Here is an 11,994-nt window from a genome sequence, read left to right on the forward strand (position 1 = left end):
GGGTGGTCTCCTTAACACGAAAGCTCAAGTTGATGAAGCTATTCAGAAAAAGGAGGCAGAATTGCGGGAGCTGAGGAAAGAACAGTCTACCCTGGATAAGCAAATTATCAATGAGCAGCGTCTGATTGAGCAGTACACCAAGAATGAAGCCGAATTGGATCAAGAGCTGAAAACCCAAGCCCGATCCCAATTCATCATAAGATATCAGACGGCTGCCAATACCAGAAGGCTATCCAGGGATGAAATCAAATGGACCCATATAAAAACTGCCCTAGGGGCACTGTTGTAATACTTCCCCCTTTGTAACAATACTTGACTTAGTAATCCATTTTTTTTTTCTTTCTTCTCAAAACAAGGATCACCTTTCAATTCCCAACTTTGTAGGAATCAAAACAAACTCCTTCTTTAAAAGAATATTGTTTCTCACATTTTAAGAAGCACATTCCCAGGCATATTTTAAAAATCAAAACACTGAAAGTGTTAACAAACATGGCGAATGACCGACCTCATGTTCCATCAAGCAACTGGGAGGGTGTTCTTCAACCCTTCTTTGTAGGTAATCACCCTATTGGAGGCCATGCAGAAGACTTGTTACATATACTCAAGCAACTAGACTTCAAATTCCGATTCTCCCAACGAGGAAGAAGAACCATTCATCGCGTCATCCGCCTGATGGAAAAAGTCATTGAGGGGTATGAACCTCTTCGTGACATCCTTAGCCGCATTCCTGATCTTCATCATCACATGGAAATGATCGAAAATCACGCAGCAACCATACTTCCAGATCTTGGTTGGGATAACATATTTTCCAATCAACGAAAAGTCTTTTCAAGATTGCGGACCATCGTTGATCGTGAACATCAAGCCCTAACAGACATGCAAGCACGTACCCATCAAGATTTAGATGAAATGCAAAGCCAATGGGAAAGGTACCGACCAGATTTGGAAGATCTTATTGAAGAAGAACCAGAGCTAATATCCACTCACTGGGATGAAAAGTCTGATTCAGAGGCAGAAAACTTCCCACAAATACACGATGACTAACAGAAATGAACCTTTAAATAGGTTCGAACCCCATAAATGGGTTCTGAATAATATTTTGTTTCAGGCAGTTTTGTTATCTGAAAAGGCAGGATAATACCTCTTCAGATATTTAGCATTAATACAATCATGTACTCTTCTCCCTTCATGATTTACAATAATGAAAGCGCCATTCCCAATATCTTTTTGAACAATGTAAGGTCCTTCCCAATTCGGTGACCACTTTCCCAATTGGTCAGTTTTCTTATATGTAGGAAGGATGGTCTTCCAGACTAAATCTCCTTTTTGGAATGTCCTGTGGAGAACTTTCTTTCCGTAACTCCTTGCTCTGATTTCACTCTGTTTCACACTTCGCCCTATTGCATGGAGTCGGTTAACATCCAAATCTTCTAACTGTTGCATCATAAGTTGTTGGTATTCCTCTGTAAGACCACTATCAGTAAATTCTGTTCGGCCAGATGATACTCGGATTTCGGCTGGTAAAACAGCATCTTGGCCAAATGTAAGTTGGTAAGGTGAGAACCCTGTGGCCGTACTTCTGGTATTCCTATGTGCCCATAAAGCCTGAGACAATAACAAATGCCACTTTCTCGGGTTCCCTTCAACCATCTTCTTTATAATCCCAATAATAATCTTATTTGCTGCTTCCGCTTGTCCATTGGCTTGGGGATAATAAGGTGAAGAATGATGTAGTCGGACACCAAACTCTGCTAAGAAACTAGAAAACTTTTCCCCTGTGAAAACCAGGCCTTGGTCGGTTGTTATAGACTGAGGAATACCATACCTGTAAATAATTTGATTCAAAACGAAGTCTATCACTTCTTTCTGATCCACATTTTTCAAAGCAATTGCCTCTACCCATTTGGTAAAGTAGTCAGTCGCAACCAATATGAAACAATGATGTTTCGATGAAGCAGGATGTATTTTCCCAATAATATCCATAGCCCATGATTTAAAAGGCCATGGTTTTGCCAAGAATTGCAATTCGGTTACTGGCAAATGGTTTAAGTTTCCATGTCTCTGACATTCCTGGCAGCCTTTGGCAAATTGTATGCAGTCTTCAAAAATCTTTGGCCAGAAAAAACCCAAGCGATGAATGGCCCATCTCATATTGAGACCTGCCCGATGAGCTCCACATATCCCACCATGTACTTCTGTCATTACCTCTAGAGCTTCTTTAGACCCCAAACATTTCAAAAGCAGACCTTCAAATGACCTCTTATACAAAATTCCATTTATTAATTGAAAACGTAAAGCTTTCAATCGTGTCGCAATCGAAACACTCGCACCTGGATTCTGTAAATACATGATAAGCTCTGTTCTCCAATCGGGCACTGTTTCGCAGTCGGGCTCCTGTCCGACAGTCTCCTGCTCGACCAGAACTTCGCAGTCGGGGTCCTGTCCGATAGTCTCATGCCCGACCATAACTTCGCAGTCGGGGTCATGTCCGATAGTCTCCTGCCCGACCATAACTTCGCAGATCGGGTCTGTCTTTCCTTCTATGCCCGACTTGACCTCCGACCACATATCCTCCAGAATTCCTTTACATGCCCTTTGAGCCAATTCATCAGCACGTTGGTTTTCTTTCCTCGGAATGAACTCAATTATTACTTCTGAGATTTTTGTCAGTAACCGACCCACAATGTCCCTGTATCTGCGAAGATGAGGGTAATTGCAAACATATTGATTGTTTACCTGGTTGACTACTAATTGAGAATCCCCCCTTATGATTACAGACTGGACCTTCCTGGCAATTAAAGCCTCCAAACCCAAAATTAAAGCTTCATATTCTGCCGAATTATGGGTCATGGATTCCAATCGTAGTTGTAAGTTGATCTTTTGACCATCAGGTCCTTGCAAAAAGACCCCTGCCCCTGATTTGTTTCCAGAGGTAGAACCATCAAAGAACATCAACCATGTTCTGGTACTTATATAAGGCACACATCCGACCTGTAGATTATCCAGATATGATGAACAACTAAATGGTCGGACACTATCACAAAGAGAATACCCGACTTGTGAGAATTCTGCCAAGAAGTCGGCTACTGCTTGTCCCTTAATTGCCCTCAGCGGGGAATGTTGAAGATCGAAAGGAGCCAATTTGATGGCCCATTTCATGAGTCTGCCCTTCATAGTAGGTCTCTGTAAAATCAATTTGATGAGATCCACCTTTGATATGACCTCAACTCTTCTGGGCAGCAAATAATGCTCGAGTTTAGTGCAAGCGAAGACCAATGAATAACACATTTTTTCTGGCATAGTGTAATTCAGTTCTGGTCCTGTAAGGGTTTTACTGAGATAGTAAATCGCCCTTTCCTTCCCGTCATCACCATCCTGCGCCAATAAACAACTAACCACTTCATATGTATTTGCCAAATAAAGTTTGAGTGGCCGACCTTGTTTAGGAGGCATCAAGACTGGAGGGTGAACCAATGCCTGCTTGATAGCATCTAAAGCCGTCTGTTGGTCGGGACCCCATTCAAAGGCAATTTTTCCAGCTTTCAACAATTTAGTAATGGGTCTGACCTTGCCAGCAGCATTAGAAATGAAACGCCTCAAATAATTCACCTTACCCAACAGACTTTGGATTTCTTTAACCGTCTTGGGTGGCCGACTATCAAGAATGGCTTTAGCCTTATTGGCATCAATTTCAATTCCTCTCTCATGAACTAAGAATCCTAGAAAGCTCCCGGCTGATATTCCAAAAGCACATTTGGTTGGATTCATCTTCAACTTGTACTTCTTCATCCTTTCAAATGCCTCTTCAAGATCTCTCAAATGTTCGTCAAAACTGGCAGATTTAACTATAACATCATCAATATACACTTCCATAGATCTGCCAATTAAATCATGAAAGATTGAATTCATGGCTCTTTGGTAAGTTGCCCCTGCATTCTTTAACCCGAATGGCATGACTGTCCATTCATAAATACCCAAAGCCCCTGGGCATCTGAATGCTGTCTTAGGAATGTCTTCTTCTGCCAAGAATATTTGGTTATAACCTGCATAACCATCCATCAGACTAAGGATTTTATGCCCTGCTGCTGCATCTATCAGCATGTCGGCCATAGGCATCACATATTCGTCCTTAGGGGTAGCTAGATTCAAATCCCTGAAGTCGATGCATATCCTTATCTTACCATTTTTCTTGACCACTGGCACAATATTAGCCAGCCACTCCGCATAACGGCAAGGTTGAATGAAACCCACTTTGAGAAGTTTTTGGATTTCTTCCTTGATTTGAGGCATCAGATCTGGACTCATTCGCCTTGGAGGTTGTTTGTAAGGTTTACAACCTTCTTTGATGGGCAATCGATGCTCTATTAGACTTCTTGTCAAACCAGGCATCTCTGAATAATCCCATGCTAAACAATCAATGTTGTTTCTAATAACTTCGAGCATCATTGTTTGTTGCTCTTTAGACAAATAACCACTTAACCTGATCACTTTTGGAACCAATTCGGTTCCTAAATTAAACTCCAATAATGGGTCTTGTGATGAAGCTGTTGGTTCTGTTTTTTCTAATAAGTCGGGCCAACGAAATTGTTCATCTTCTTGGAGGTGAACATCCAGAATCTCTTTACTATTTTCTGCTTTATGTAATAACTGCTTTAAATAGAACTTATTAATAAGAGAACTACATACTTCTAAGCTTGTATCTTCCATTACAAACAAATTATACGGGAATGGGTGTGGCTTTATCATGAGCCATACAATAAAGGTGTTCTTTTAATAGAACATCGAGTTCTGGCCAGTGACTTTATAACCCTTGTTTGGGTATTCCCTGGCCATATACAATTGAGACATCGGAGCCAAAGGACTGGCATAAAACACTGACTCTTCAACTTGTTCTGATACATCGAATGGGTTGTCATTCGCTTCCATTTTGAAGACCTGATCTCCTTCCCAGAACATTAATTGTTGGTGCAAGGTTGATGGCACACATCGAGAGGCATGAATCCAGTCTCTTCCCAGCAAGAGAGAATATGTAGTATCTGCGTCCACAATAAAGAAAACAGTGGAGATCTTCTTTGGTCCGACTTCAATTGTGGCAACCATCATGCCTTCAGGCTTGGTCGGCTGCCCTGTAAAACTTGTCATTTCGAATTCCACAGGAGATAGATCATGTATTCCTTTTCCTAACTTCTTGAGAGTCTTCAATGGCATAACATTAAAAACTGCTCCATTATCCACGAAAACCTTTGTGATTGGTTTCCCACAAATATGAGCATTAACATACAGAGGCTTCAAATGGGAGATCGCACCCTCTGGAATAGGAGGAAACACAATCGAAGGTGGCTCCGGTTGAGGCTCAGAGTCTGAGGTCTTTGCCCCCTCTGTCTCCTCTAATTCACCATCTGCCAAGAAAGCCCATAAAGGTTCGTCCATAGTTTCATCTACCAGACTCGCCCACGTCGGTTCATCACTCATCTGATTAATCTCTGTCATTCGACAAGGGATTCGTGGTCCCAGACGAGATTTAACAGATCTTGAACTTTCCCCTGTAGTTACTACTTCTTCCTTTGTCTTATCCCGAGATCGAGATTGAACCGTCAAAGATTCGATACGGAACTCTTCAAGAGATGGATTGATGTTGATTCGTTCACAATGTTGGCATCTAAAACCTTTAATTATTTCATCTGCCACACCTTTACCTTTCCCCTGTCCCGACGAACTTCTTTTGGAATGGTCGGAAGCGCCTAATCCGTCATTCGGTTGCTTTCCTGACCAGACCCGACTGGACCGACCAACTGGAGACTGAATGGTTACTCCCTGCTCGTTGGTCGTTTGTTCTGTAAAGATCCGAATGGACTGATCTCCTGCCAAGTGGTCGGCTGCTTTTTGTTCGTCGGTTAGTTGTTTTGCTGAAGGACCTCTTTTCCCATACTTTGCAGCATACCTGCGTTTGGCATTGCGAATCTGTGTACGATTCATACCCGGGAAACGAGGGTCTATATCAACTGGTAAAGGCTTTTTATTTCGAGCCCAATTGCTCCCGACCGACCCCGTTTTTCTGGTCGGGTGATCACGTATCAAAACCTTTTCTTTCACCTCCACATTAAAAGAACCATCTGGATGGTCCCACTTTTCAGCAACTGGCTTCTCACAAATTTTGAGTCGTTCTTCCGGTCGGCTGCTGTTTGGCCGACTTCCTTTTTTTGTTTCGGGGCTTGGCTGGTTTCGTTCCCCTTTTTGTCCATCGTTGGCCGAACTTTTCCTTGTTTCCGAACTTGGTTGGATGTCAACCATTGCCGTTGTTACATTCGGAAACGGTTGCTGGTCTACACCTAGAGTGATGTATTTGAGCCGACCTGTCTTGATGCCCTTTTGAATTTCCTTCCTAAAATGAGTACACTGACTTGTAGTGTGTGTGAAAGAATTATGCCACTTACAATATGGTCTCCCTTTGATTTCTTCTTTAGTGGCAAGTCTTTGGCCCTTTGGAATACGGATCTGCCCATCAGTCAGTAGGATATCAAAGATTTCATCAGCTTTCGAACTATCAAAGGTCGGTTGCTCCTTTCCTTCAGATCCTGGTACTGGCTTCAATTTAGGACATACATACGGTTTTCCAGAAAGGATTTCGGCTGCCATCTCTTCTGACTGATTAAAATCAAAGTCGCATGTTTCTGTTCCCATACTCGCCATATGTTGGCCTCTATTACGCCTGTTATGCTGATCTTCCTCTCTGAACAAAGACTCTAGACGTCCTGCCTTGGATGCAAGACTTGCCAAATCCTCAACATCCAGGGCAGTGAGTGCCTTTCTTAAACGATTATGCATATTCCGGACCACTAAATTGGTCATCTCTTTCTCACTGATTACCGTAGGACATCGTCCCTTCATCAATCGCACCCTTTCTATAAACTGTGAAGCAGTTTCTTCTGGATACTGTCTCAATTCAAGTAAATCAGTTAAAGAAACAACTGGTAAAGGATTAAAGAATCTAGCGTGAAATGCCATCTCCAGTCCTTCCCATGTCTGAATTTGTCCTGGAGGCAAACTTACAAACCACGAAAACGCCGTTCTAGTAAGAGATAAACCAAACAGCTGTAACTTATAAAAAGGGTTATTGCCAACTTCTCCTAATTGTGTTGTGAACCGACCAACATGTTCTATGGTGGAAGATCCGTCCTCCCCTGAGAATGCATGAAAGTCGGGTGGTCGAAAATTCCTTGGGAGAGGGTGTTCATTAATGATCCTTTCTGGGAAAGGTCTCTGATATGCAGGGCGGTTAGCCATCTGAGGAGTTAATCCATACTGATCCCTTAATATATGTGCAATCTCGTCAGGATCTACATGAAAGCGTTGATGATCAGGCACATGAAACGGATCCTGCACAGGAATATGAATAGGATCATGTATATATCCTTCAGGCCTGTCCTCCCTTGTATTGCTCGGCTGCGGATTGGTAACCCTTGGTCCCAGTGGAACATTGTTGGGAAAAGTCAAAGGAGATTTTCCCCTATCCATTCGGTTGGGATTTGTGGCACTTGGGAATGTACTATCCACGAATGATGGCCCTGCGAAATTTGCCTGTGGTCTGGACGGTGACACTCCTGGTGGCGTTTGAGTGGGTTGAAGACTAACCCTTGACAGTGCTTGATCTATCATGTTCTGCAACTGACTCTGTTGCTCACGCAACATGTTCGTTTGTTGCTCACGCAACATATTCTGCATAACCAAGGTATGCTGGTTGTTCATTTGTTGAACATAAGACCACCAATCAGTTGGTGGTTGTGGGATTTCCCCGGCATTTGGCACAATGGGTGGTGGAACGGATTCTCCCACCGGTGTCGAAGATGCTTGCGGTTGTGAACCTGCCATAACCCTTCCGATGATTCGGCCGGATCTAAGACGTATGAAATTATCGCCGGAATTGGAATGAGCAATTTTGTCTTGCTCCCACTGTGGTCGCCAATTTGTTGATGTAATTTTTCAACAAAAATAAAGTAAAATTCAAAGATATAGAAAATATCCTTAAACTTGATTAATTAGTGCCTGAGATTAGGAATCTCTAAACACTGTACGGTACATAAAATAAACTGGAAAATAAAAGACTGAAATTTAAAGTGGTGATCCCCAAATCTGACTTTGCTTTGTTGAAGTTGATTGAAGATGCCTTGCCAAATGATGATCCAAATCCTTAAATATTCCCTGGGAAACCGTACTGAAAACCGTCACCCGAACGGTTACAACGTCTCCTTCTCAACCGTCTTCCAACCTTTCTCATGCTGACACGTGTCCCCAGCAGACCAAAATTCCCTATATTTCACTCCTTGAGCCGACCACAGACCTTCCGCTCTTTTGGCCCGACTTCGTCCTTCGTCCGACCTACTTCTTCGCCCGACCCCACTTGGGCCGACCTCCATATCAACCGCCCCCTGTCTTTGATCAAAGGCCTCCGCGTTTGTCCGACTCCGCCTTCTATCCGACCTACAGTTTACCCGACCTGCGGATATCCCATCTCGACGACTTTCCGTCTCGAGGACCTCCCGACTTGAAAACCTTCCGACTCATCGTCTTTCCGTCTTGCGGACCTCCCGACCTGAAGACCTTTCGACTTGAGGTCTTTCCGTCTTGCGGACCTCCCGACCTGAAGACCTTCCGACTTGAGGTCTTTCCATCTTGCGGACCTCCCGACCTGAAGACCTTCCGACTTGAGGTCTTTCCGTCTTGCGGACCTCCCGACCTGAAAACCTTCCGACTTGAGGTCTTTCCGTCTTGAGGGCCTCCCGACCTGAAGACCTTCCGACCTGAGGTCTTTCCGTCCTGAGGACCTACCGACCTGAGGTCCTTCCGTCCTGAGGACCTACCGACCTGAGAACCTTCCGTCCTGAGGACCTACCGACCTAAGAACCTTCCGTCCTGAGGTCTTTCCGTCCTGAGGACCTACCGACCTAAGAACCTTCCGTCCTGAGGTCTTTCCGTCCTGAGGACCTACCGACTTGAGAACCTTCGGACCTGTATTTTCCTTAGCAATAAATAAATAAATTTATTTTCCTTGATTTCCTCACGGTGTCCTTCAGCCAGTTCAATCAACCCTATTGCCAGGCCCATTCTTCTTTTTACCTTGGGCTTTTAACCTAATTCTAAATTTCGTACGTAACAGTAGTACAATTACTAGATTAGAAAATGGTAAACTTATTTTGGAACGAAAGAAAATGAAAAATGGTAACAGACGGAGAGAGTATATGCTATATTGAATTTAAAAAAAAATACATTCATGACCATAATATCATTAATTCAAACTCTAATACCTTCAAATTTTGGGATACAAACTAGAGTGTCTCATTGCAAAAATTTGAAAAAAAATTTAAAGTTTAACATGAATTTCACTGGTATGAAATCTTTGAAAGGAAGTTCAAAAACAAATTTGTGTCAACTCGGCCGATAGTATCGTATTGAATTTGTTAAGGAAATAGAGTTTTTGAAGTGCCTGAGTAGGTGAACTGGAGGCAAAAACTAAAATAAAATACACGGACACAATAATTTAGAATAATAAAAAAAAATCATTAATGCTAGATTATATATGTATTTGGTTTGTGTTGATATTGTATTTGTATTATAATTTTATTTTTTTTAATGTATATTTGTTTAAAAGTTATTAGAATCATGTAATAAAGAAATTAAAAAATATATATATCTCAAATGAATAGATCATAGATAAAATAAAAATTAAAAGTCAACTAATTGATCTAAAATAAAATCTACCCGATATTGTATCAAGCAACAATCTTATTTATTTATTTTATAAATTTTATAATAAGAATAAAAAAATAAAATAAAATAGAAAAAACATATAGATAGACATACACATAATTATTATGGAAATAAAGTGATCGGAATTTTGACAATAATAGCAAAAAAAGAAGTACTTTTTAGCGTATGATGATGATTGAAGAAAAAGGGGCAACAGATAGATGAATGAATGAATTAATGGAGGGTGGAGCGAATCCCGCAGCTGCTGCGAAGTAAACGAGGCGAAAGGGACGTTCCATCCCTTTTCCAACCCCACGGAGAAGGAGGAGGAATCGAATCTCCCTTCCCTCCCATTCGTCACCTCTTTCTTCTTTCGTCTTGTCAAATCCCTAATAAGAACCCGGAGAGGATTCCCCCTCTCTTCGGTTCATCATTTCAGGTCCCCAAACGGTTTTGATTGATTTCTCCCAACATTCTTCAAGTGGATAAAGAAAAAACTCAGAATAATTGCCTTGAATTTCGAGGTTGGAGAATTTAATTTTGTTTACTGCCTGTGGGGTTTCTTGGTAGTGAGATTTTAGGTTTTTGATTGATTTTTTGTGTTCTTGAGGAGTTTTGCTTGTGGCTTGGGGTGCTCTAGTCTATGAAGTTCATTAATTTTGGTTTTGGAGTATTGGGGAATTCTGTGAGCATTCGTTTTGTTGGTTTGGTCGATCCTATTTCTCGTAGGTTGCTGTTCCATTAAAATTCATTCTAGTTTTTGCCTCAGTTGGATTATAGGGATTTTGCTTTCCTGTTTGGTTATGTCGGAAGGATTTTGTTGAATTTATTGAATTGGTTTTGTGGAAACCTTTTAGGTTGTGATTTTGGAGGTTTTAGGGTTCAACATATACTCAATCTGGTTTGCATTGTAGTCACTTGTGAATTCTTCTTCTTTTTTCCTAGCAGAGCAAGGCGTAGGTCGATTTCATTTTCGATTTAATTGCATCGACTACTCTGAATCGATTCGAAATTTGTACTTCTTCATGTGTTGTGAATTAGGATCAAGTAGCACATTCACATTGTATCTTTGGCTCGTTCATATTCATTATTTCTTCAAAGAAGTGCCAAGAAACAAATGAAAGAATTAAATAAATGCTTTTCTTACATTTTTAGGTGTGAAAGATTATGGCTTTGTTTAGACAATGACTTTTGAAGAGATTTGGAATTTTGGAAGTAGTAAAAAGTTAGTAATTGATGTGAAGTTTTGTATGAAAAAATATATTTGATGTGATGTTTTTGAAAATTTGATTATTGCTACAATCCAAGTGTTGTTGTGTTTATACCTTGTAATGTTTATATGCCGTTGATTTAGAAAGTTGCAAATGTGTATAATGTAAGTGTTTGTATATATGCATAGTTAATAGTTTCGTCAATATGCTTTGTATGTGTGAATTTTGGAGAGGAAAAAGTAGTGTTAAGTGATTACATGTTCTAGAGATATTTTGATTTTGTGTTTGTGTGTTTCGTGGTAAGAAAGGTTAAGAATGTGCCAAATATACTGATGATTTTGACGATTACATGAAAATCTCTAATTTAACGGTGCTGCTTATATTTACTTGTGATCTGTACAGCTATACTGTGGTTTGGATCCACTTTCATGAATGAACTAAAAGGCAATGGAAGACGATATATTTTCCGGCATCGCCAATACTTCAGGGGTTGAAAGCAAGGTTCTTCAGACATTCCAGAAAAACTTCGTGCAGGTCCAAACCATATTAGATCAGAACAGACTGTTAATCAACGAGATCAACCAGAATCACGAGTCAAAGATCCCCGACAACTTGACTCGAAATGTGGGCTTGATTAAAGAGCTGAACAACAACATCAGAAGGGTGGTCCACATCTATACCGATCTCTCAAGCAATTTTTCCAAATCGATGGAGGCTTCCTCTGAAGGCGAGTCGGCTGGGACAACGAAATCCGATGGGAGAGGTGGACAGAAGAGGGGTAGGTCTTAATAAGGGCCGGCAGGTATGACGAATCTGAGTAGTCTTTGCTATGGGATTTGGCTGAACTATACTCGACAATGAGTGTCTTCTTGCATAGTGGGATGGATCGATTTTCCTTAGACGTTTTAATTGCATGACATTCTTGATCGAGTTACATGCTTTGATTCCTTTGTTGCTTCTACATGGAACTGTGCCGATACTGATTCTTGCACCTGCTATGTTTTTAGCTTGATGAATAAAGCAGTAGAAGTTCACAAAT

General features: G+C 41.2%; 1 protein-coding gene across 1 annotated transcript; it reads left to right on the plus strand.

Annotated features, from left to right (window-relative positions):
* Window positions 1-9,929: 9,929 nt before the first annotated feature.
* On the plus strand, window positions 9,930-11,993 carry LOC127243254 (protein ELF4-LIKE 4). Its single transcript, XM_051263171.1, has 2 exons — window positions 9,930-10,268; window positions 11,358-11,993. Exon 2 carries the CDS (start codon window positions 11,403-11,405, stop codon window positions 11,742-11,744), a length of 342 nt encoding a protein of 113 aa, XP_051119128.1. The 5' UTR covers window positions 9,930-10,268; window positions 11,358-11,402; the 3' UTR covers window positions 11,745-11,993.
* The last annotated feature ends 1 nt before the right edge of the window (window position 11,994 follows it).

Source organism: Andrographis paniculata, unplaced genomic scaffold (assembly GCF_009805555.1).
Source record: "Andrographis paniculata isolate CXL003 unplaced genomic scaffold, ASM980555v1 Contig95END, whole genome shotgun sequence".
NCBI classification, from domain to species: domain Eukaryota; kingdom Viridiplantae; phylum Streptophyta; class Magnoliopsida; order Lamiales; family Acanthaceae; genus Andrographis; species Andrographis paniculata.